General features: G+C 46.9%; 2 protein-coding genes and 1 long non-coding RNA gene across 4 annotated transcripts in view; all 3 read left to right on the plus strand.

Annotated features, from left to right (window-relative positions):
• LOC119445624 (clathrin heavy chain 1) overlaps positions 1-4,760 on the plus strand; it is a 42,528-nt gene extending 37,768 nt beyond the window's left edge. For both annotated transcript variants that reach the window (XM_049663464.1, XM_037709886.2), the window contains exon 8: positions 3,937-4,760. In XM_049663464.1, the coding sequence (XP_049519421.1) occupies positions 3,937-4,038 (102 nt within the window). In that variant the 3' untranslated portion in view covers positions 4,039-4,760. The remainder of the gene's footprint in view (positions 1-3,936) is intronic.
• Positions 4,761-10,175: 5,415 nt separating this feature from the next.
• LOC125943908 (uncharacterized) lies at positions 10,176-14,969 on the plus strand. Its single transcript, XR_007465985.1, has 2 exons — positions 10,176-13,583; positions 13,615-14,969. It is a non-coding gene; the product is annotated as an uncharacterized LOC125943908 (long non-coding RNA).
• A 1,724-nt stretch (positions 14,970-16,693) lies between these two features.
• LOC119445625 (signal peptide peptidase-like 3) overlaps positions 16,694-26,555 on the plus strand; it is an 85,134-nt gene continuing 75,272 nt past the window's right edge. Inside the window, exon 1 of the mRNA XM_037709887.2 lies at positions 16,694-17,818. Within this exon, the coding sequence (XP_037565815.1) occupies positions 17,802-17,818 (17 nt within the window). The 5' untranslated portion in view covers positions 16,694-17,801. The remainder of the gene's footprint in view (positions 17,819-26,555) is intronic.

The following is a 26,555-nucleotide window of genomic DNA, read 5'->3' on the forward strand; positions in this document are numbered from 1 at the left end:
ATATCGCTATTTCTGCTCAACTCAGTGGCCAAATTAACAACGGTCCCACAGTCGTAGTCCAAATTATCACACGGCATGCTGTAAGATGTCCAAAAATTTCAGTCGTCCTTGTACATTGTCTATGGGGCTAGTAGCAGTGCCAGGGAGCTGTCCGAATAATCGAGCTTTGTCTGACTTATCGGTCAGCAACTGTATTGAAAATGCCACTCTTGCCACGAGAAGGGGCTTACTAAGCCAGAAAAGGCAGAAAAAAATTACTAGCCCCTCCACTGTCGAAGAAATGGGGGTAAGCGAAGCTTGTGTGTTTCTTCGGTGTTCCTCGGAATGAATTACACTGACGAGTACCACGTTGTGCTCTCACCACAACCGGTCACACACACTGCAGCTGGCTTCCAAGTTCTTGTTAAGAAACTCGTGTTGAAACCTGGGCCGTCCCACCGGGGAAGTTGGCGCTAGCTTTGCCCGAGGCGTGCACCATCATTATCGGGTTCCTGGAGGGCTGGATGACGCTGATGTTTGGCCTCAACATCGCGCTCCCTCAACTCGATGTCCGCGGATTTTCACTGACGTTTCGCCTGGGCTTCGGAAGGCCTCACGGTAGAATCGGCACGTTGACGATGAGCCCTTTCCCGGGCATGTTCATTCTAGATGGATTTCCATGAAATTCCTTCAAAAAATCTGTCCGTTACGTAAGACAATGAATGCCTCATAACCCGTAAACGCGGCCTTCCCATTACGACGACAGAAGAGAAGTGAAATTCTACGCTGGAATGATTAGCGGTATAATTAGCGGCAACACAGCCAGGTGTGGAAGCAGACGATGACGACGAACACGGGAGCAGTGGCACGAGCATGTGCCGAGCACGAGCGCGTGCCAACCACCTGTGTAGCTTTGAGAGCAGCTGGTTTCTTTAGCGTTACATCGACGCCGCAGGCTAGCGTATACAAGCTTTGCTTGAAAAAAAGGAACTGGGGTGGCGATGCCACTTGGAAGTTCCCACACCAGCTTGCCATGCTGTCATGGATTTTGGAGAGTTCCTTTTTTTATATTCTAAATATAGACTGCATTGTGTTCTTAAGTAGTGAAAGGCTGAACTTAACAAGTTTGAGAACTTTTACTGGGCCAATATGACCAAAATACAAAAAAAACATCCGTTGAAATCAGTAAGGAAGGAAGGAAAGAGTCGAGAAGGAAAGGCAGGGCGGTTAACCAGTTTAGCATAACCGGTTTGCTACCCTACACATGGGAGCAGGATGGGGGAGAATGAAAGATGGCGGGTCGAGAGAGAGAGAGAGCACATAGCATAGCGCACACATCGTCAGTCAAAGTCCTTCACTCTTGCGTGGTATGTGACATCACCGTTACAGCCGCTTGTCCAAGCCCGTTTCTTTCAAAAACCTAAGTAGTCCCTTTGTCGCCTTCAGCTGCGATGTCTTCTGCCGACGACACGTGAGAATTCTTTCAACTGACATTGTCTATTGTCAAGGTGCGCTAGAACGGGCGCCAGGGACTGTCTCTGAACATTATATTCAGGACAGTCGCATAGAATGTGTTCTAGCATCTCCTCGCAGAGACAGGTATTGCAAAGAGCGGTGTCATCTATTCCAATGAGATATGAATAAGATTTCGTGAATGCCACCCCTAGCCATAAGCAATAAAGCATAGTGGCCTCTCTTAGGCGGAGTTCAGTTGGCATACAGAGATGCATGAAAGAGAGCAGGTGGTATTGACGATTGCTCCAGTTGGTCTGGCTGCTTGGTGCGCACCATAGAGAGAGCGTGATCTCCTGTGCAAGCACTCCAAGTCTGCTGGCTGCGTCGGACCGTGAAAGTGGTATGGCCTCTTCCTGTGTCTTCAAGAGCTGCCCGAGCGGCATTATCAGCGCCGTTGTTCCCTATGATGCCGCAGTGACTTGGCAGCCACTGAAACGTCACGTGGGGTCCTTTCTCATGTGATGTATGGAGTAGGCATCTAATATCGAATACGAGCTGTTTGTATGGCCTGCGACGCAGAGATGATAGCACAGATTGTAGGGCTGCCTTTGAGTCACTGAAGATTGACCATTGTCGAAGTAGTTCCCGATTGACTAAACGAAATGCAGCGCGCAGAGCAGCTAGTTCTGCAGTTGTCGATGTCGTTGGGTGGTCAGTCCTAAAGCTGATGATAATAGCTCTTGCTGGGACAACCACAGCACCGGACGAACACTGGAGGTTTGTGGATCCATCAGTATAAATGTGTACACTGTCCGCATACCTCTCGTGCAAAAGAAGCAGAGACAGTTGTTTCAGCACAGGCGACGACAGCTCAGATTTTTTCCCGATTCCTGGTACACTGAGATGTACTGTGGGGCTAATAAAACACCAAGGGGGTATCGATGGTTTAGATGCAGCGGTGAAGCCTGGGGGAAGTTTGTCGTTGTACTTGATGATAGTTTTAGAGAACGATGCTTGGTGCCTGTCTGAAGGTAGTGTTGCAAGGTGGTGATAGGGGGCACGTGCAAAATGTCTGGTGTGCGTTCTCAGTGCCCCTGCATTGATAGTGAGTTTGCATTGGATGGTCCCGAGCAATCGCAACAGTTGCCTCTGTTGATGTGCATCTGGGCAAACCAAGGCAAACTCTGAGTGCTTGAGCTTGTGCTGCCTGCAGAACATGAATATTTGTCTTGCAAGTGTTGCTCAGTACATGGCTTCAGAACGGCGCAACAAAGAAGACAAAAAGACGAAAGATCTTGTGTTTGTGTGATCTTTCGTCTTTTCGTCGTCTTTGCTGCGCCGTTCTGAAGCCATGCATCTGTACCAACTCGCCCAATTGTCAGTGTTGCTCAGTACAGGTAGACTATATCTTAGAAAACCGAGAAAGAGAACTCTGTAGAGTTTCAGCATTGCATCTACTGACATCCCCCACGTCCTTCCTGTCAAGTATTTAAACATTGAAATCAGTAATGTCGCACTGACATACTTGGGCTGGGGTTCCGGTATGAAATTTTTAAACATGGTACTTCGACCATTATTTTTTTCTTCAGATAACCAGCCCATTGCTGCAGAGGTACTGAAAATGTAATTTTGACAGAAAGCATTGTTTAACCCTCTAAGTTGATTTAGTGGTTATTTTTAGTATTCCTTTAACTTATTGTTGATCCTTGCTGTAGCGTTGAAAGAGGGAAGGAAGCGGAAGTATAGCATACTTCAGCCAGCCTGTGGGGCTCACTGCCCAGAAAGGGCATGAACTTTTGCAAGCTCCCAGAATTTCTGTGTTTAGATGGGCTGCTGTGAGCCTTGATATGTGTCACGATAGGAGCTCCGGTGTCACCTTTTGGTGCAGTGAACACAGATAACCTAAATGTAACAGTTTGTGAAGACTGCACAGAATAAAGAGACAAATGCAGGCACTAATTAACAGCTGGGGTGCTTTGTTATGCCACTCCAATAAACACGAAGGAAACAAATTGCAAGACCGTAGAGGCTTGGGCTGGTATGTGTCTCCCTACTTGTCTTCTTGTCATGCTTTTTTGCGCTGTTCCTTATCGAGAACGAAGGAAGCCGTAAAGGCAGAGTGACAGACAGTTTGAAGGTCTGTCTGTTATATGGTTATTTAGCTTCATTTCTAAATGTGCATTCCCACACACGACTTTGCTGAAATGTGGTTTTACAGTGAACAGTCGTCTTTGCCACACACAGCACCAATCTTGTCTTCTTTCTGTCAGGGAATTGAAACCCCTTCATCTCCTCCCACTTTGCCTTCCTAAATAAGCGCAGTGCAGCCCTTGTCATGCTGTGCCACAGTGAACGAGCAGGCGTTTGTCTTCAGCAAGGTTAAAGGAGTTAGGCGATTCTGACTGCTGTTCACCATGTGAAATGTGTAGCTGCTAAAAGTTGCATAAATGGATGCAACCTCACCGAAACCTCGGTTCACATGTTTTTGGTGGGGCTGTGCAGGTTCTCTTGGTGGAGATCAAAAAGGCTGCGCTTCTGCGGCGCATCATAGAGGTGGTGAACAGACCGGCCATCGCCACTCGACTGCGCCAGACCTTGCCCTGAGTGCGCACCCTGGCCGCCCCGGCACTGCCCAGAGGCAGTGCGAGTGCCGCGCTGGGTTAAAGTAATGCTCTTGTGTTTTGTCTAGTCATCGGGACTGAGTGTGATGGTCTGCCAGGGTGCTGTGAAGCGTTTAATGTGTACTTACTCTTTGTGACACTTGCTTTCCTAGTGTGAAAAAGGTGCAGAGGCTGCCTTAGGTCACGGGCATGCTCTATTCTATTTGTGTACATATAACCTGCACTGCACGCAACTTATGTGTACAGTTCAGCCTCAGCTGAGAAAGCAAACGAAAAGGCTATCTGTGCAACTAGCACAGATTGCACAGTGTTTTAATCTTTGAAAAAACTGAGCTTCAAAAGCAGTGTTGTCTTGTATGCTTGGTCCTTGTTGCTGCTACTTCTGCCAGCTGTTGAAGCATGTTATGACTTCTGAACAGTGAAAGACAAATTTGTGTGCAAACCTTGCATTCTAATACAGTTACATGACAAAAGACAATTTTGCCTTTAAATGCAGCTACATGGCAATGTGTACAGCATTGGTGTACAATGCTGTACACCAAGAAACCACACGTAAGGGGAAGAAAATTCTAGTGTAACTTGTACTCCTGCTTTGTACTTAAATTTACTAAAATTTTGGAGCTCGTTATGCATGCAAAGGTATTTCAAAGGGCCTTAATTTCGTTGTATAGGGTTACCGTGATAAGATGTGTTTGACAGTGATTTCTTTTTAATATTCATGATGTAAGGGGCCCGTAAACTGCGCTGAGCGATGTGCTGATTGATTAAGTAGAATCAAGCTACGATTACCACTAGAATGCATGAATTACATAAGCATGCTCTAGGGAGTGCGCGAAACATTGCAAGTATGTTGCTGAGACTTTAAAAAAACAGGAGTGATTGAATGGCTGCGCGAGGTAATTTTTCTTGCAGTGTGGAAGCCATGTATTTGAGCCATGTATGACCATGCTGCTTTCATTTGCAGCTGTCGCACTGCCCAGCGTTCTAGCTGCGGATTCTTCTCGCATGTAAAGTAGGAAGGCTGTCCAAAAGCAAGGACCAAAGTTCTTGTTTAAGATCCCTGTTTAGTATACGTGGCTGGCTCTTAGTTCCTTGCCTGTGCTTTCCCTTCCAAAACTGCAGCACTTTCTTAAGTCATGCAAGCTCTGTTTACTAGTATAGGGCCTTGCACACTAGGTGTTTACTAGTGTGCAAGGTCTGTTTACTAGTATAGGAGATATAGTAAAGCAACCACATGGGCCTGCCCTGAAAACAGAAGGCTTTCTTTGCAAGAAGGCAAACTTTTCACTTATTTAATGATTGTGTCAAACGTTGCAGTGCATTTTTTTTTTCACATTGTTTATGTTAAATGCTATGCTCAGGCAGAGGGCTTCATGCTGCAACCGCTCTGCACGAATGTGTTGTGTCATAAATGCTTCCAGGATTGTTTTTACTGGAGCTGCATTGCAGAATGCTCGGGAAGCAGCACGCATTCTTTTTCAAGTTTGAAGCAAGATGACTGTCCTTTCATTGTTGTACTTACTTTGATCTATTGCATTTTTACTATGGTGTATTTTTATGCCACTCTACGAAATGTTGTGTAAATAAGGAAGCAACATGTAAACAGCTCTTCTGACAAAACCACTGGCCTTTTCAAGCTATATAAGTTCACACACAGTCAACATATTGTGGTGCATTTTTTTAGTACTATGTTTGGGTGCAGCTCCTTGCCTGTTTTGTCCGGGATGAAATGTACCTTAATGTCACCTAACTTCATGTCACCTTTGGTGATGTAGAAAAAAAAATATCTGTGAAAAGAATGGTGGTGCCACCTGTGACTGATACAGCAGAACACAGTGTGCGCGCCCTGCCGTGCCGTAGCAGATGGAGCTGCCATTTCGTTATTGATGTAACCTGCGCTTCCTCTCTAGCTTGGCCAGAGATGACGTGTGGTTCTGAATGGTCCCGAATGAAAATTTCAAGTACTGCACCCAGGCAGGGTATCAAACGGAATGCAGCTGAGAGTGTTACACTTGGTTTGAAATTTGACTGTGAACAAGCTGGCCGATGTAGTTGGAGGAAGTGCTTATACTTATCTCCCTTATTTACGCAACATGCTGTAGAGATGCTTAAACAGCTGCATTTTTATTCCTCCCCTGGTTTGAAATGAGACAGCTTTTGTCTCTCGATGTTTGTGTATTTACCTCAATTTATTTTTCTTGAGTATTTGTGCTATATATTGTTTTATGCCACTCTGTGTTGAAATATGTGAGCATGGAAGTTCTGGTTAAGATGTCTTTATCGTTTCTGGAATGATTGAACACCTGGGTGTTGCGCGCAACCTCTGTTACTTGTGGGCACCAGTGAAGCTTACAATGTTATCAGAATCAGCTGTTGCGGGCTCCAAATCAGCAACTTCATTTTTTTCTGTGGTTGGGTCACCTTGAAATGTGAAGTGACAGTGAAGATGCTCAGCAGCGTGAATTCTGTTTTATTCTGCTATGCTTTACCAATGCCAGAGGCAAAGATGCTACATCAGAAAGGCTGCAAGTGTATATTTCTTTAGTTTTTTTTTTTTAAGTCAACTGCATTTTTGAAAGAGACAACTGTCATGTTTTTAGCGAGATACAAGCAGGAATGTTTGTCTAACACCGGGCTCTGCAAACTGCTCGTCTAGTTAGCAAACCCTGCAGTGGTTTTTCAGTTTTGAGGATTTTGCATCGAGTACTTAAGATGGTAATGTCCTTTTATGAATACCTTGAGGCATAAGACGCCGCTGCTGATGCTACGCAGACGCTAACTCGTATGCCTCTTGGATGTGGTCGGATGTAAGCAGATGCATTTTTGGCTGTGTCGAACTTTGAGTACGGTGGGTGTCATGTTTTTGCCTTTAATGAAATCAAATGAAATGCCAGCCTGTTGCAAGGAGCTGTAACCACACGGTGGGTGCCAAGTATTGCTGATATTGCTGTGTGTATTTAGTCTGTGCTAATTTAGTTATTATTGTGTAACGATTAGCTGATACCATTACAGAGTATTTGTGTGGCTTGTGATGTTTCATACACTCTCTGCTGGCTCACTAGTTTGGTTGCTTGTAAGTGACACCAGCTGTGCTGCTGCCCATTTTGTGTGCCGTGTCCCGCATACTGTTTTCTCTCGAATGTAATCACCACCCTGCTTTTGTTCCTTGGCTGATCACAATGAAAGTGGGTCGACTGCTTAGAATTAGATGTAAATGAAAGACTGTTACGAAGTCCCAGCAACCTGCATGCAGTTTTTAAAGGGAACGGGTTCTTCTGGGCACTTACTGAAATATCCCTTCCGAGAAACTCAGCAAAGCAGCTGCCTCCCCTCCCCCCTTTTGTTACAAGATATCCTGTCATGTCTGATGGTTTTGTTTTTCAATTTAGGATAACGAGCAGTTCATGGGTCAGTGCTGTGCATCTCGTTGATTCAGTTGTGTTGTGCGCTTTGTTTAGCTTTCACCATGTAGTCCCTTGTTCAATTACTAGTAGCTTAACCTTTTAGTGTTGAAGCTTGCTGTACTGCTGAATGTCATGATCTCTCTCACTACAGGCAGGCTTGACTCAGTGATTTCAGGCTGGATGAAGCGAATACTGTGGGTTGGCTCTAAAGACAACAGAAAATGTGTCACATAATTTGGTGTTTGCGATTGAGTCCTTTAATAATGGGTGACCTGGCGTCTTCAGCAAGTCCGCATCCATTGCATTAAAACACATAGGTGCCAGAATGCAAAGAGTATGAAGAAAAAAGTGCTTTTGTCATGCTTACTTTTGCCTTATGGTTGTCTCAATTGCACTGTAACCTTTGACGAGGTTCTTATGAAGGAAAGCTGTAGGTACCAGTTAAATGAGAAATTTGAGCTAGCTGATGATTTAGCGCTTTGCATCACGATTTACCGGTTCTAAAAACATAAGTTCTGAAAATTTTTTGTAAGTAATATATCAGCTGCGTTTAGTACTGGTTAATCGTGGTACAGCAGCTACCATACTGGATAGCGATAGGTATTGACTAAAGACTCTGAAACGAGGGTGTCAAAAACAAGCGAACGCTGTCATCACACCCATGCTTGCCTGGTGTATTTTTTACATTATGCTAGTGTCCTTGACTGGCCTTTCACTGCCGATTTAGTCTGCAGGTCTACGTTTGTATGATTTTTTTTTTTTATTTCATTGTGATAGGTGCTTACGATTCTGTCATTCCTGGAACCAGATGGGCTCTATTAGCTATCGGCATCCTGGTACCAGACAGACTGTATTGTCGTTCTTTTTCATTGTTATTTATTCCCTTGTGTTCACCTCTTATCACTTTTTTATTTTTGACACTGTTTGTGTTGATGGTGCTCTTTGTGTTCCTGTTTTTAATTTGTAAGTTTCACACCAAAAAGCCTGATGGCTGTCAGTGGATCCCTTTATCTTTGTCAAAGGGGCGAACGCATATTACACTTCTTTGCGCTATTACTTCTGTAGCTCTCTTACAAATGGCACTGAATTTTTGCATACACGCAATGGTCTTGTGTTATGCTAAACCATGTATGGGGCTCACTATTGTCTACACTTTACTTGGAAGAAGCTGTCACTGAGTGCATGATTTCTCACATACCAAAATCGTAACCTCAATCTCCTTTGGCAGCACTTTCGCCACTCTTGCATCATGTAGCGCTCGGCTCGGTCCCTGTGTCTGGTGACGGCATTCAAACGTGTTGTTGGGGGCAATTCTGCCATCTGTCCTGTCAAATAACTTGCCAGTGCACTGTCATCGCCATCTGCAGCCTCTTTAAGTCGACCTGCATGACAAAGGTCTTACCCAGAGGTCTGCCGTTGCCCTCGTCACGCATGAATCCAACCCATTCTATACCTCCAGATTTCCAGGCATTGTCGCTCCATCTGATTATGGTTTTCATCCCTTCGCAGTTCGGATCCGTTACCACTGTAAACCACCCTTATCTGCTTTAGACATTGCAGTGGCCTGTTAAACTCAGTCTTTTGTTTAACGTCCACCATAGTTGCAGACTACTTTTCTTGTCTAGGAAGTGAAGGCTACGGAACGGAAGCATGTGTATAGTACTGCTGCTGGAACTAGTCCCGCAGTTTTGTTTGTGTCTTCTAACGGGGGAAATAGAGAACATAATTGTTTTATTTTCTGCAGCGTGTAACTACGTAATGTGAACCAGTTAGTTATTAATATTTTATGGGCCTTTTTTTTTTCTTGCTCTTTTGAGTTCTTGTCTGTGAGACCGTCACATGTTTTACGCATTCCTCGAAACTCATTTCTCATGCCCGCCAACTTGTTTCTTTCTCCTACCTTTACCTTTTGCACTAATCAGGATCCCTTGAAATCGATAGTCTGAAATGAGATCAGTTTTAAGATGCAACCCTCGATTCTGCGCAAGAGCAATGCATTTATGCTGCAGAGCATACACCAGGTGTGCATACTGCATGTTGCATAAATTGGAGCGCCAAGTACGCATGAATCTTCCAACTGAACCGTTGGCTGATTTTTGCTCAAGTTCCACACGCAGGTGTCACAGTGGGTTCAGTTGAATCCCGTGTTTGCTAGAATTACAATCCCATTACGTTTGCAGTAAAGCCAAAGTGTGCGTCATCTGCGGCGACGCGCACTTCTGCACTTCCCTTGGCATCCATCATGTAACTATAGACCATCGTTTATCTGTCCTGCGTATTACATGGCCAGCCCTGTTACTGTCAACCAGAATATCAGCTACCCTCTGTTTGCTCTCTAATCCACACCGCTGTCTTTCTGTCTCTTAACATTACACCTATTTACCCTTCCTGTCATGATTTGGTAATATCTGTCATGTGCACTTCGATACATTTTTTTTTTATTTTTAGATTTCTCACGCATGATCTGAATCCCGTGTGACTAATTGGCCATTCATGCATTCATGAGTGAGGCATTTCAGTTAACAATAATTAATGGAATTTGAGTTCATTAACTAGCATTCATCACCCAGTTTTCTGATTTGTACCATTTACTTGAATTCCGTCCCGCAGAAATAATTGCTTTGTCTCGACTTCGCTGTTTTTAATAATTGAAGAGGTTTGTTGCTTGAATGTCCTGCTTGTCAACGTTAGGGTTCAGGAACACATTGGCGCATCACAGGGGGGGGGGAGCCTCCCCCCCCCCTGAGGCTGAGTTAACCCCCCCTTTTGTTTAACCCCTTTTCTTTCCTTGTGCCTTGAGTACTGCAACTAAGATGGAAGACGCGCAATCGTCTGCACACTCACAAACTTACGCAAGAAGCGCATTTTTTTACTATTTCCTATGAAATTAGTGCTGTTTAGATGGTATTGGCAAACTAAGGCAAACTGTCAACCCCCCCATAGCAGAGATCCTGGGTGCGCTACTGGCAGCCACTCCACTGCGCTGGAAACACTATGCACTGGGTTTGCTTCGCGTAATGCCGTTCCTCTTTTTTTTAAATTGTGCTGCGTGATAGCTGGGTCGCCCTGTATATATATATATATTGTCTGGGAGATATTTCAATGGCAAATTGTACCAAAAATGGTTGGAAATGTAGATGCATGCTAATTTCTAAAAAAAAAAAAAAAAAAAACACGGGAAAAAAGAACATCACGTGCCTGTTGTTAATCTGTGACCCTACAGAATTTTTTTCTTTAATCATGAAAAGAAGCCAAAGAAAGAAACACAGACCAGCATTCTTATCCATACCTGAGCCACAGACAGTATTCGCTTTCTGTTAATCTGGTTGCAGAGCATTGTACTGCTTCACAGCGTCTGGTAAGTATAAAGTCATTTTTGGAATTTCTTTGCCACAAGGACCTTTTTTCTGCAATGTGATCTCTTGTAGGAAATATACTGTAAGTTACTTGCACTTACTTAAGTTAGTTGTCTAAGGGAGATTGTGATTTGCAAGTTCATGCTTAGCCTGAACTTGTGGGAGTGTAGAGATGCGATTCAGCCGGAAAAGAAACAAAGACACTAAACCCATAAAAGGCAGTTCCTTCAGCTGTGGAATAACATGCCAGCATTGCCAATATATCAGCATTGTTCTAGAATATTTCTCCGTAAGCAGAAGTCTAAATGCAGTAGTGTAACTGGCTGGGCCAGTTGGTCTTTCATCATTTTTGTGTCAAGTGCAAACTTTTAACGGAAACACGCTTATGTCTTCTTGTTTCTGTGTTTACCATAAACGCTCGTTAAACTTCAAGCCTGCGTTGTACTTCCCCTGTGCAGCTACCGTTTTGCCTCCTAATTGAACTTGTCGGAGCTCCCAGCTCCTCATAGATATCGGTAAAAGTTGTGTATTCACAGACTCTTTGACGGCTGCCAAGTCTTTTGATACCCTGTCTGTGCTTTGGAACATGTGCACTCAATTAGAAAGCAGTTACTCAATGAATGTCTGCTGTCTTTATCACTAGTTCGAGCTACCTCACGTGGACCACTCTGGTTTTCAAGGGCCCCAAGCCACCTCCAAGATTTTGAATGCATTGTTGATAAACACGCACATTGTGCACGGAATGCCACAGTGATCTTCTTTGATGAACACGGCAGCACTGTATGCTGTAGGGAATCCACAAATTAAAGAAAGAAAAAGAAAGAACAAAAAATCCTCTGCTCTTCTTGAGGCTTTTATGGTCCCTTCACACATGCCAGCAAGTTCATGCTTGTTATGGCATCAGGGTAAACACTGTTGATTAGTCAGTCAGCGAGAGCGCCAGTGTGATGGGAACTGGCCTGGTGCTGTGAAACGGGAGTTGGGGCTCGCCTATTGAGTGCCGCTGATCTTTCCATGAAGCTTCCACACAGTGATCGTCGTGTGGAGGGCGATGAGAGGCATACTATGAAGGAGCCCTTCTTCTGGTTATTCGTTTTGATTGGCTGATGCAAACGCTACCTTTCGCTGCACTAAGCGGAGTTGGCGAGACGGACTGTAGAGAAGTCTGCAGGAGAGAGTGCCCGTGGGGAGGGTAGCAAAGGCAAGCGAGAAACCATGGTGGGAGCACAGTTATTCATCACACCTATAACTTTGCTATTACGGCATCATTTCAAAAACCCTTGCAGCTGTATGCTCATTGTAGAATGGTACACAGCTGCAACTATACAACAAATTTTTAAGCTCAGATTGGTTTAGGGGCCCTTTAAGGCACCCAGGACAACTTAGATACGTTCTGAGGTACCAAGAGTGGCAAGCAGCCATCAGTGCTTGCAAGATGGAGCAGTCTCAATCTGAGGTTTGCTGTAGCTTTCCCAATCTGTGGGCTGTACCTAATGCTTTTGATTTGCACAAGTCAGGTGTCCAACGCGACATTGAAAACTCCATGTGACAAACCTGTGCTGGGGATGGCATTTCCATTGTCAATCAAGGAGACTCGGAGGATTGAGTTTTCGTGGGATACTAACAGCCGCTCTTTAAGCCACATTTTGCACACTTTCATGACCCATACTGTACACAGCAACTTATCTTGTCAGTCTCGCGATACCTTTCTGTGCTTGCTTTGCTACACCAGATTTTTCTGCTAGCCCCAGCAGCTTAAGAAACAAAGACCGTGCTTAGGAAGGTGCCTGTCATTTCATTAAAACTGCTGTGTGCCGGTGGGTTGTGCAGTGTGGCTTGTAATCAGCAGTTGCAAGGAAAGTTTTCAGAAGAAGCAAACGCCGTAAAAAACTTTGATGTGCGTAAATCTCCAATTGAGCAGGTGCATGATCATTGCACATGATAAAGCTAAATGCATCCTGGCAGCATGCTTTCGTTGGCACCTTCCGAAGTCAGTCTACTGAACTACGGTGCACTTGTCGCAGACAGTGGTGCTAAGCTTGTAGCAGTCTCTTGGACTTGAAAGAGAGACAGCCCCTGAGTGGATCTTAATGTTACATTATGTCTAGTCGGGAAGCACACCTTTTCGTTTGCTATGCTAGTCTTTGCCCAGCTTTGCACGCCTTTCTACCACTGTCTATACTTGGGCTTATGTTCAAAGCAGGCATGGTCTGGTGCAAGATTTTATGCATAATGGCTTTGAGAATTGAGACACGCGTAGATGTGGTGTAACATATGCCTGTCATATATGAGGCGTCCCAACTAATATGGAGCAAGTTTTACAAAAAGAAGTTAAGCCTTCTGCGTGGATGAAACTAACCGTATGTTAGCAACCACTTGAAGAAGTCTCCAGTATGGTTTTTCTTCCTATTGAGCAATTATTACTGATTAATAATGTAAGTTTTTGGTTATTAGCTTTGTGGCCACAATGTCGATAAGTGGCTTGCGAGACATACTTGAAAACACCACTTTCAATTCTTTACGGTGTGCTGCCTTTGAATTGAAAGAATGGTGTTGCGACATGCGAGTGGTGGGCCGCACCAGCTTTTAAAGTATCTCTCAGGCTTTCTTTCAACTTTAGAAAGAAAGAGCTGCGCAAAAGGAAGCACGTCGTGAACAACTGAAAATGGCGTATCAAAATGTGCCTTACAAACCACGTATTGACATTGTTGCCATAACGTTAATAATCGAAAACTTAATTTATTGATAGGTAATAAATACGTTCTGAGGTACCAAGAGCGGCAAGCAGCCATCAATGAGAACACCAAACATTCTTGAGTCGTCTTGAGGAGGTAGCTAACATGCAGTTGGTTTCATCCGCACAGAAGGCTTCACTTCTCCTTGCTCCACGTTAGCTGGGACACCCGTTATACGCTGTAAGCGACGGAGGAGGACAAAGTAGCGTAGTCCCCTCCTCCTCGATATTAAGGTTTTCTCTCGGTGCCGTCCCACTGGAGCAACCTTACACAATCTCGTCCATAACTGTGCCAAAATGGTCGTGCCCTCGTGTGCCTGCGAGTTGACGTGTCTGTGCTCATGTCCAGCAAGAGTAGGTTGAGTTTTGTAATATCCCCGACACTTGGATTAAACTGTAGAAGACTGTGAAACACACACTGCATATGTTGTGTCTTCTTTCACTGTTTAATAATGCGTCTAGCCCAAGAAGCTGACTATTGCGATCTACCCTTGTTACGCTGGCAGTTCCGATCCTCCTTGAACTTCATCTGTGTTGGAACTTTCCGAGTGCAATCGAAGCACTAGGAGGATCATAGCTTAGCACGATCGAATTCAACAGCGCTTGAAAGCGACCATGTAGCAGTGCACCATATGCACTGAGCTCAATACGTTTCTACTCGAGCGTGCTCGAAAATGTCTGCGTGAAAAATTTACGGCCAGGGCTAGATGCATCTTGTGACTATCCAACAAGACTTGGCCAACCAATGTGCTGTTTGATGCTTTACTACCGAAGAATTAGGAGAGATATGATAGTATAAATGTACTCTTTGTCTGTTGGCTGCAGTTGAAAAATTTACGGTATCGCAGTTGCAAACAAATGTAAACGGAAATACAGTGTGCTCCGAGTAGGAAACAAACAGCAAAACTTCATGCACTGTGCATAAGTGTGTTGTGTACACAAGTGACTTGGGTATTATCAATGTGGCAGTTGGCATCATTGCAAGCATATCTGTGCTTAACTGAAGCAGTGACAGGCTCCCTCTCCCCATTTTTTTTTTTTTTTTTGGTCGCGGAAGTGTAGTGCTTCAGGCTTAATGTGTTTGTACTCATCTTTTGTGGCCTTCAAGAACTGCTGAGTGGATGGATTGATAGAAACTGTCAAACTATGATATATATGTTCAGTGTTTGCTGTTGTATGTATAAATGGTAAGAAAGCACCTAATATTTAGGCATGCCATTTATATGTGTTTCTTTTTTTTTTCTACAATCGTTATTGAATGGACAGTGTTTGTGTGTATACATGTGCAGTCGCTTTGAAACTTCTGCCTTGAAGTATTGCAGCCTGCATTTGATACATCTGTGTGTACCGCCTTTATAAAAGACATTTGATTTGTTAGTGGTCACCAAGCACGTTGACATGAAATAAAGTGTTACCTGCATTAAGTAGTCTGAGTGTTTTATTGTGTGTATTTTAGGTACATATGTTAGATGTACAAGCAGTATGTGTGACTGTAATTAAGTGGCAAGAAAAGAATTCATTATTAATGTAGAGAAAACCAGGAATAAACGTGCAGGCGAGCTGCATTTGTCACGCTGTCAAGTCAAAAGCCAACTGTGCAGCTTATCGTTTTTGATGTATATGAGATCAAACACAATGAGACACAACTGCTAAGTTGATATCATTTGTGATCCTAATGCATCTTGCATCTGGAATGCTTTAAGTCATGGGTAAGAACTGCTATTTCATGCGAACTAAATTTAATAAAAATAGTACCTTTATTGAAGAATGCACGCATTTTATTTTTTTTTTTCTCTTTTTAAGGGTGCGGAGATTCGGCAGAAGGCTGTATTTGTATGTAGCATGGCATTTGATTGTGTTTAACGAAAACAAGTGAATAACCCAACAGCTATAGAGGCCCGTTCAATCTCTTTAGGAAGAAATTTCATAATTCATGTTACTAAGGGAAACAAACTTTAACGTGTACTCTGCCACAGGCGTGCACAGGGATTTTCATCACGGGGGCCGAGCTATATTGCAGTGCCTCCCCTCGCAATCCACTTTCTTTTTCACATGCTATCCACTGCGGGACATTCCGTGGACATTGAAAGAAAAATGAAAAGCAACTATAGGAACATAAAACTTACTCGATCAGTAATTGCTTATCACTTTTATAATGTGCTAGGCTGTTGTGCAATGTGTATTTTGTCCACAGCTTTTGTCCAAACGACCTGCAACCATGCACTATGATACAACTGCAAAGAAACCTTATTTGGCACGAAAAAAATCGACATGTCATTGATTGTCACGCAGTCAAAAATGTGTCAGTTTATTTTCGAAACTCTCTCTGCCCCACAAGACATTTCAAAAGTTACGTCTTCCTAGAAATTGAGAACAGCCTCCATAAAAATTTTCCATCGTGCTTTTTAAGTCGGTGAGCATTAACAACTAAGGATGCAAACTAATGGATAATCTGGGTAAAGGTTCAGGCGCTTACACCTCATGTCCTCGGCCATTTAAAGCAACAGCCCGCATTATTTTGGCCAATGAATGGATGATCGAAGCATAGTTGGTAGACAGCGCAATACCCTGCTCAACAAAAGGCACAAACGATCATCAAAAGCACTCAATAATTGTGCCTTCTCCTCCCCCCTAAGCACGCTATGAGCGGGTTCATGACCCCCCTGTGCACATGCCTATTTACTCTACCGCCACTGCTACCGCGCCCTATCAGTTAGCTCATGACGTCACTCTAACCGATATCTTATCACGATCGTACGTACACGGGACTTTAACGTACACACGGCACGCGCGCCGCGTCGCGAGATAGACCGTTTCAGCGCACACAAATAATATTGTTCAGTCGCTTGAACAGCCGTCTTGTTAACACGAGCATTTGGATTCGCCAGCCTCAAACGACGCCGGCGCGATGGCTCCCAGGCAAACCTCGGGTGATGACTGTCGTCTGCTGTTGCGCCTGCAGCCGCCTCGCGAGGTCACGAGGGTGCCTTTCTTTTATGTATGCGTGTATGTTTATGCAACGACTGTAGCTATTCTACCACGAACGTGTATAACTGATTTCTCCGCGCTGTCGAATAATCACAGGCGGCAACGAAGGGGATCGCCCGGCGAAGAACACACGAAGCCAGAACGTGCGTTCTGTTTCGCTCAAAGTTTATCCCGCTGTAGCGCGCTCGCGGCGCTCTCCATTGTTTGCGAGGAATTGTGGGTAGACACCTGAGGTCGCCATTTTCTGGATCACGTGACCCTCTGGTCGTGTAGCGAAGGCGAGGGAGGCTGGCAGGGAGGGCAAGGCGAGCTCGATCAAAAAGCTCGCCGCAGCCTTTTAGTGGGTTTGTGCCGTGTTGTGTCGAGTCGTAGTGGTAGCCGCCGCTGCACGACAATGCTGTGATGTAAGCAACGAGATTGAGCATCGTTTGACCCGAGGACCGTGCTGCTCGCTCGCCTCGCTTCCTCGCCGTGTGTGTGTGTGTGCTGTGTTGTTGCTGACCCCCGCGCGCGCGGTGGCAGTATCCTCGCTTTTTATCACGGGGCGCTACGCGACTCTCGTGACCGTCGGAGACGCGGAGGATATCGTCGCCCGAGACGCAGGCCGAAGCGGCAGGAGCTTTCGAGTTCACGCTCTGGCGACGCTGGTGCTCTAGCAGTCTGGGCCAACCCCCGGCGGGCAAGGCGGCGGCGGTGGAAACAGTACCGGTCCTGTGCGATCCGCGGCAGCAAACCGTTTCACGAAGGTGAAAGACCTTGGAGAGAGCTGCTGCTCGTCCTGCCGTTTTGTTGTCGGGCAACGCGGATTCGTCAGGCGCTCTGCCGTTAAAACACGAGGGTAGACTGGGCAACAGCGGCTGCAGGAAAGCGGCGCCCGCTGCTTGAAAACTCGACTGCTCCTCCGATCGACCTTCTTTTTCCCATTTTTTTCTTGGATCCGAGCCCATCTACGCTACGGTGCGGGCCGACCGACCGCAAACAAGCGTCGTCCCTTGCCGAGTTTGGTGTGTGCGATCGGTGCTGTGTGCATGTGCGGCGTGTGAGACCCGCTCGGATTCCCCTGCGACGAGAAAAGGAAAGCGCGCTGGCCTCGCGGTGATGTCGGCGGGCGCAGCGGGGGGACAGCACCGGCGGAGACGCGAGTTTTGGCGGCGGACGCCGTCTACGGCCCTGTGATTGTGCTTCTCACGAAGGGGGTCCCCCGTGCCCCCCCGAGAAAGCAGCCAAGCTGGCGTCGTTCAGTGCCCGAGAGAAGGCGGCCGTCATGTCCGAGTACCAATGGTGAGTTGCTGTTTTTAATCACCCCCTCCCCCCACCACACTCCAATCGGACCAGCGCGCTTTGCAGCTGGCTGACCAACAAACAGCTCGGTCGTCAACCTTCCGACCGTGTCACGAATCAATGCCCGAATGCGACGAGATCGGAGTCTGGTGATTCCTACGTTAAAGTGACAATAACCGTGCCGCGAGCTCGAGTTACAGCCTGTCGCGGCGACGATCTCTCCGTGTTTGATCGGCCCGAGAACAAAGGCCCCGCGCACGACTCAAATGTTGCGTGCAGCTGCTAAACACGGCGACCCCGTAGCTTGTAAGTGTGGTCCGGCGTGTCTCAATTTATTTTTCCCCTCCCTAGGCCTAATACCGAGCCGAAACTGGCCCCGGCCGTGTGAACGGCGTCGCCCAAATGTGGGTCAGAGGCCGCGGACGTCAGACAGGTGCGAGTGGCCGCCGCGGCTGGCACTGTAGCACGCTCCGTGCAAGCCGTATCCCGTGATGAAACGGGGGCCCATCGTATTCGAGCATCCCGGTCCCTGCGTAGTAGTTCTTTGGTCATCCGCCCTGGAGCCTGTCGCTATCGCGTTTTGTTTTGCTTGCGGAAATGGCATCGCCGGCGTCAAACATCTGCCCCGCGATGGGAAAGGACTGCGCTGCTGAGAGGGGAAAGGGAGGCAGCCTTTGAGCGGGTACGCTCTTTGAGAGGAAGTCCTTCTCCCTCGGGGGTCTGTGTTTTTCTCACGGGGTTCTTTTCACGTGAGAGCTGCAGCCGGGCACTGTTTCCCAGATTGGATGTCTTATCTCGCATGCATGCGCCTTCCATTGACTCCGGGCTCGCTGCTGGATGTGGTCGATACGAGATTACAGGAGGGCAATGCGTGAGGCAGCAAGACACGGTTGGGAAGCTGACTGCCGAATCGGCGCGTGGAAACGACTCGATTGTTCCTTTCTTGCGCCCTTCGGAGGCGGCTTTGTTCGTATTGCCTGTTGACTAGGAGCGTTTCGTGAACCCTTTGCGTGGGCGCGACCACACACTTCAAATCGGGTGGTTGAAAGCACGGTTGAAACATCTGGGCGTTTCACGCAGACTAGCTGATTTTGTTGTTTGGGTGTCTGTTGCAGGACACACAAAAGAAAGAAAGAAGGAAAACGCGAAGTTCGTCGCCGGTCGATTCTGCTGTGGAAAAAAAAAAAAAGTGAGCAAATAAATGTTTTATCGCGTCTCGTCGACGATTGCGTATTGCCTAATCGTGGCATGATCGTAGCAGCACTTTTGAACGGACACCGCTTCAAGGGTGTATCTGAGCGGGAGACGTTAAGCGCCACGAGCGCTCCTCCTCGTGTTGCTGGGGAAAAATAAAAGGCAGTAAACAGAACCGTCGTTTGATGATTGAATCACTGCCGGTTGCGCTTCGTCGTACCAGTACGTGCGCGCGCGCTCTCGCAAGACCTCATAAAACAGTCTAAAGAAAGCCTGTTGGGCTAGTTGGTTGTAGTACTACAACCTTTGTCGTCTTTTAGTGCTTGACAAATAACCGACTGTCGACATACCGCCCATGATCTGTTGACCATGGGCTATGTGGCAACATATAAAGACGGCTACAGAGCAGAATGTCGTCTTCTCCGTAGTGCGTCTGCTGTTTTTTGCCGTTCTTGTCGTCTCGCTGCCGGGCGAGGGGGGAGTATGAAGGATATATAGTAATGAACCGAGGCCTTTCAGCAGGAGCGCGTGCGGTTAACGGGTGCCCCGTCAAAGAATAGCTCGAGCGTTTATCGCACAAACCACCGAGCGTCGTGGTCGCGCAGAATCCCCCCTCCTTTGTGTCAGGGCAGCTCGGTCAAGCCGGAAAGCAAAGCAGACGGTTCTTGCCTTTCTATCGAGCGGTCTTTGTTGTCGTTAACGAGCGCCGTCTCGCCCGGGTCAAGAACCCAAAGTAGCGGGACCGGTCGAACGTTTTGGCGTAGCCATTGCGCGTTTAAATAAAATAATAATAAAGACGGTGGGGGGACCGTGGCCACATTCATTGGCCATGCCGTCGCGCGCTCGACCGACCCGGCCCTTCGTGGAATCTGGGTTGCGGACGGATTCTGCGGAAGGAAGGAACCCCCCCTTTTTTTTCCAAGTTCGAGTCACGGAACCGTGCTGCCACTCCGCCGTTGCAGCCCACGTTGTCATCGCGAGAAATTGAATGCGTTTGACTTTTTTCACTGTATCGATAGGCATCGGCGGAACTAAACTGACATGGCCTCTCTGCGACGTTATCTGGTTTCTTGGGAAATGTTGAGTTTTGTCGGCTGGCTTTGCGCAACATAGTAGACAGGCAGGCCGTACGTAAACGCGTGCTTCTGTAACCCGGGTTGCACGTCTGCAGCACTTGGTCTCCGTTGGGCTCGCCAGACGGATTATCTATGTCAAGTAGCGGTCATCTACAAGACTGCAAGTATCGCTGTCGCTCCGCAAGCCTCCTTCCAACGCCATTTGTTTTTCATATGCGATCGAACTGTAGTGCAGTTAAAACAATGAACAATTCGCGAAAAATAGAATGAAGCTTTCCACTCTGGGAAGGTGGACACAGGGTTAGACAAGGGTACACGTATTTGTTTTCTTCATTTGGTAATTGTAGTGACGATGGCTTTGTGAAAACTGTGATATACACTTATTGGCTCGGTTACAACCTTAGACAGAATATTGGTCAAAGTTAAATCTATAAACGATCGTTGTCGAAGTAGTTGAGTAACCTGGATTGGTGTGGTGCTTAACACCAAACTCTTGTAGCTCAAACTGTGTGAACCATTTCTTGTTTGGTTTCGAAATGTCCACATTGAAGACAGGGGTAGTGTCATCACGGCTAACCCATGCAAATTGCGTGGTCATTTTCGATATCACACTTGGGTGTGCCTGGAGATATAGACACATTGGATATCACAATTCCGTCTTTCGTTTGTACGGCACAGACATCCCCACAGTCGGTGGAATTGCCCTCTTGCGAATGAAGGGTGTATGGTTGTACATACATTTTGTCCTTTGCAAATATGACGATGCCTCCTGCTCGCGAGTCCCTGTGCTGTTCACAAACGATTCCATTATACCCATCGACTTGAAGCAATGCACATTGATTGATTTAATTAATTTATTGTTATTATTAGGGGCGGAGTGCTTGAAGCCCGATTCGCCTCCGCCGCGGCCCGGCCCGGTATTTCACTACCTCCGGGATCGGCCCACATTTTTGCACACGGACGCGACAAATGCATTGGGGGGTAGAGGTATACAGCTTCGCTGTAAAAGTAGTATCACACACACAGTACTGAAGCCACTGGAATCCTTGCAACGCTGACAATAATAAAGCACATTTTCGAGACTCGCTTGATGCGCTGCATTATATTGTGGACTGAAAGTGGTATCCTCAAAAATGATCGACCGATATTCAGAGGCATCTTCACTCAGTCTTGCCAAACAACATTCATTGCCGCTCAATTCGGAAGTACTGACATGACATGTTTATCTCTCCCTCTCGCGTTATGGCAAGTGTCAGACGGCATAATAATACCGGTGTCACACGGTGTGTTTTCGATCGGGATCGAATTTCTCGACCGCGATCGGCCTTCCGCAGCTCGCGCAAATGAGCGAATCGCGATCGATCGAAAGCGTGCCGCGTGACAGTAGTTTCGGCACCCTGGAGGTGGATGCGTAGTGACGTCGTTGTACATTATCGGCTCGTTCTTTTTGAGGTCGTTTAGCGGCGGCCACGCGCTAGCGCAGCCAAGCCCCAAACGCGCCGAGCATTCTTACATTTACTTTCTTTCTTGCTTTCTTTTTATGTGCAACATCATCACAGCTAGACATTGCTACGCATCGTCAGCCAGTTTTCGCTCTGTACGTGTCATGGCGTCACGATGATGTCGATGACCCCCGGTGCGGCATTTCGAGATCAACTTTCGTATCGAATTAAAATATGGCGTTTCCCAACCTCCGCACTTGGAAAGGGAGAAATGTGCGGCAGAGATGCTACGACTTGGAACGTCTGCGTCAGTACTAATCTAATTAAGGCGCCAAGCCCGCCCTCGGAACGAGAGCGAGAAATTTAAATTTCGAACCGTGCAGATGAACTGCGTTGATAGCCGTGAGCCGCACTCGGTACACAACTTTTTCTTGGAGATTTTCTGATGATCTGCGGAATATTCGAGATGTCATATGCAAACGAAGTGAAATGTGCTTGTTAGTGGTGTCTGCAATGCGGGGTTGAACTTTTCGAAGTGCAGCTTCGTTAAAGTAATACGGCTAATTCAATTCAGTTTATTTCTTTCTTATACAAGAATGAATGAATGAAAGACTATCCCTATTGAAAGGGAAGGGGGAAATGGGATAGAGGGTGGTGGGAGGAACTACTTAAGGTAGGCCTCCTCTACCATCTCAGCCCACTTGCTGACAGAGGCTCTTGCTCCTGTTGACGTTCGGCATACAGGTACATTTCGCATACTGTGAAAGACGTTGGATATATATATATAATATATATATATATATATATATAAACGATAACTTTTATTGCCAGAGTAGTTTCATGTATGTGCCTTTATCTGAAAACCGCATCATGCTTCTGTCTATTTTTCCTATTAAATTGAGTTTCGACTTTGTATCACTCGGTTTAAATTGCTTTCGGAAGCGCTAAGTATAACTTGCTATCGCAAGTATTGAGATAAGGCTGCCGAGGCATCACTGGCCGGCCACTCAGGAAACTGTCGCTCCAACAAAACTGCACCAACAGCGGGGAACTTACATTAAAAAAAAAATACAAAAATATCCGCGGTTTTACGTGCCAAAACCACGATCTGTTTATGAGACACGCCGTAGTGGGTGACGCCGGGTTAATTTAGACCACCTGGGGTTCTATAACGTGCATCCAAAGCGCGGTGCGCGGGCGGTGTTGCATTTCGCCCGCATCGAAATGCGGCCGCCGAGGCCGGGATTTGAACCCGCGACCTCGTCCTTAGCAGCGCCAACTTCAAAGCCACTAAGCAAACACGGCGGCAAGAACTTACGAAGGGCGAGCGATAAGACGAACGGCGCCTACGGCAACGCTGTACACATTAAGAACGGCGCTGTACTTGCATGCGCGAACACACCGTTGCCCCGCCAACGAGAACACGTCATCTTACGCGGAAAGATAGCAGCCGCGCTGGTTCTCCCGACGGGCTCGAGGTAACGGGTTCGTTTCCCCCGCATCGTGCGGCCGGCTACATTCCAGGATTGTATAACTTAATTTATGCAACCGTTGCAGTGATGTCATCACTGGCTGTTAACACGAGCGTGTTCCAACTACATGTAACCTAATGTAACCATAACCACCATTGGATGGTTTACAGCGGTCGAATAGCAGAGAGGAGAGAGAAATCTCTACATTGAAAAGCAGTTTAGCCGGCGCATATTCATGCTACTACGTGATTACCTGCAGTCAATGGGACGAAGGGGAAATAAATTCTTAAATCCCAGTCACACGAGACCCCACTTTCTATCGCGATCAAGCCAGATCGGAATCGGAATTTTTCGGTTACGATTGACTCCCTTCCGCAGTTTGCGCTAAGGAGACAATAGCAAATATCGATGCCAATCGAGCTCGATCGCGATCCAGTAACTGAGTTGTTAGAAGAAGCGGGCTACGGCATTGCGCTGCGATGGTGGCCAAAACGCGCGTGTAGTTAGATTTAGGTGCACTTTAATAAAGAGCTGCATGTGGTCAGAATTAATCCGAAGAACCCCAATACGGCGTGCCTCATAATCAGATCGTGGTTTCGACACTTCAAAGCCTAGAACTTTAATTGATTAAGACGAAGGTTGGCAGCAGAATAAGCTATAGAGGACTATTACTTCAGGCCGACCTCTCCGCGTTTCCTCAATAGGTTCGCCTTTCTAAAAACGCCCTTTGGAAGCCAGTTATTTATGTACATTGAAAATTTACTTTCACCCTATTTCATGAATCTTCAGAATCTCGAAAAGCGTTCATCTGCAGAACGACATAAGAATTTTCAAATATTCAGCGAGTTTCGTCAAGTTTACGGAATGTGGACTCCACGCGAGGACTCTAGACAGGAGCGGCAGACCATTTATTCCTTGCAGCTAACCACCCTTCGGTGTCGTTGACTGCCGTGGAATTTTCGTAAACATTCGGGCAAGACCTGGGAAAAAAAAAAATAAGTGAATTTGAAAGTGGTAACGTAGTAAACGCGCCCCGGGTCGGTTTAGAACTGCGTATAAAAGTAACAGCGATCTTTCGCTCGGACGGCAGTCGAACCCCAGACTGTTTGACGCCTGAATAGTAGGAAGCCCCGTGACGTTGCCTTCGACACATCGGTATTCGTAGGCGCGCAAAACGCACGCCACGCGGAATATGTCAGCGGGTTTATACTGTCAATCTCTCGGTTATTCCGCGAACGGCCCCTCTATTAGCCGCTGCGGCGCCTTAGCGACCGTATTCTATTCGCCTTCCGCAGTGTCGTAATTGCCGCCGTGTCTTCCACCGTGTAGCCACCGGCACCCTTTCCGAAAAAGCCATCAGTGGTGGACCTGCTGGGAACGCCAGCAGCCGTCGTTTCGCCGGCCAACCAGCGGCCAAGCATGGCAACGATTATGTACGCGTCGTTTTTTGTGGCCCTCGAGGAAGTCTGAGAAACTGCGTCAATAATGCGCGCGCCGGGTTTCCGAGAAGCATAACGGGCCTCCAGGGTGTTGCGGCGATCGCCCCCTCCTCTTATTGCTCGGCGCGCGCGCAGGCGCACAAGCACGAATAGACCAACGCCGAAATGCGGCGTCATTTCCCGCTGTATGGAATTCGGGGCTGCGGGATAGACAGGCCGGAACGATCCGACGATCAACCCCGTTTTCTTTTCCTTTTTTTTTTTCTTTACCCTCGCCGCGTAAACCATCTCGGGCTTCAGACACCTTGATGAAGGCGTTGGGAATGTGAACAATCCTCTCGCGGGAGTAGTGCGCGGGGTTCGACGTCATCGTGCGACGCTGTCTTTAAGTGCTATTCTGGCACAATCAGTGTTTCTGGCATGAAGGAAGGAAAAGGGCTGAGGGGGAGCACGGCGACAGCTATATTATAGCCTCCGCGATTCAACCTCCTCTGATGCCGCTCCTCCCGCCCTCATCGGGCCCTCTCTGCGCGTTTACCCGCCGTGGTGGAGCAGCTACTACGCCCGATGGTGTGGCGGCCGCATTTCGATGGGGGTGAAATGCAAAAAACAAAAGAAAAGAAAAGAAAAAATGCCCGCGCATTGTGCACGTCAAAGAACCCCAGCGGATCAAATATAATCCGGAGTCCCTCACTACGGCGTGCCTCATAATCATATCGTGGTTTTCGCGCGTAACCCCACAAAATTTAATTTTCTTTTGTCGGTGCGTTGGCTGTTGGGAAGTAGCCTTCCATGGTTGCCGGATCTCTCAAGGCATTGTTTGATAGCAGTGACAACGGTAAAATGAAAACAAGCAGATTACAATACATAATACACCGTATACATAAATCACACAAACACACTTAAAATAGCAACGGATAAGGAAATGCATATGCAAATTACTAGTACAACATATTTATCAGTCACACAAGTACACTGAAAATGCAGCAAAAAAAGTTTAATGAATAATTTGCAAACAGTATAGTCGATATCAGATACTAACGGGGCACTCTCGCTTAGTAATTTTTTCCTTCCTCCATGTATTCCGGACTCTCTCCAATTCCGTCATGTCGTGAATTGCCGCCATGTCGGCGTTTTGAACCAATCGGGGAGCGCGTAGCAGCCCTGCGAGCCAATCAGAACTAACAGGATGGCGAATTCGACAATATGGCGGAATTTTACAATGTGCAGACGCTGCCGGACTGGAACGTGCCCCTGTGCAGCTTGCGTCGACACTGACGCCAGCGTTTCCTCTAGTAATTGTTGCAGGAAAAACTCTTTGGTATGGAGGACCGGAAACTACACGATGTCGCGTCGTACAGAGATCAGTACGCCAGTCTATAGAGCCGCAGCTTCCAGAGCATGAGGTGACCAGCAAGGGTGAGAGAAGAAAATACATTTTGTACAAATGCAGCCGCGCATGCTCACATCCAGCCGGTTTAGCACGAGTTGCCATCGCTCGCTGTCGCCACCGCAGTGCGAATCACGCGGCTCGGACTTTCGTTTCTAGACAAGCGTCGGCACCTCTTAAACACATCTTGGCCGGTATAACGCAAAACTATTCCAACCTGTTTTTTATTCCATATCCGCCATTAAGCCCTCCGTGATAAGTCAGGGTGGATCCGAGTCCAGCCCATATGGGCATTCACCGATGCAAAACACGATGTTCTGCGCGCAACGAGCGCATGGCGTTGAGGCCTCGCAGGGTTTATAGTGGCCGGCTCTCGAAATCCTTGAAGTACTGTCGAATATAGAAAAACCATATTTTTGAAAGCCTCCGAGATCCTCGACCGAATCTGCGATTGCCATGGCGTGATGATAAGCGGGTGCACCAGTGCGCGGCCCGTCGCGATGAGGTATCTCTGAGGCCATGACTCGACGTTACTATATACGACGACGCGCATGGAGCTGGAAGAATGCGCGTTGCAGCAATCGCTTTATAAATACGCGAGTGAAGGTGTGATCGCGCTTATACGCTGAAGTGCGTATAAGTGCGTTGTGGCGTGTACTGACTCATTCCTCCCGTCTCCTACTCTTTTACCCCCTCTCCTTCTCTTCTTTTTTTTTTTTTTTCA

The sequence above is a fragment of the Dermacentor silvarum genome, chromosome 3, assembly GCF_013339745.2.
Source record: "Dermacentor silvarum isolate Dsil-2018 chromosome 3, BIME_Dsil_1.4, whole genome shotgun sequence".
Lineage (NCBI taxonomy): Eukaryota > Metazoa > Arthropoda > Arachnida > Ixodida > Ixodidae > Dermacentor > Dermacentor silvarum.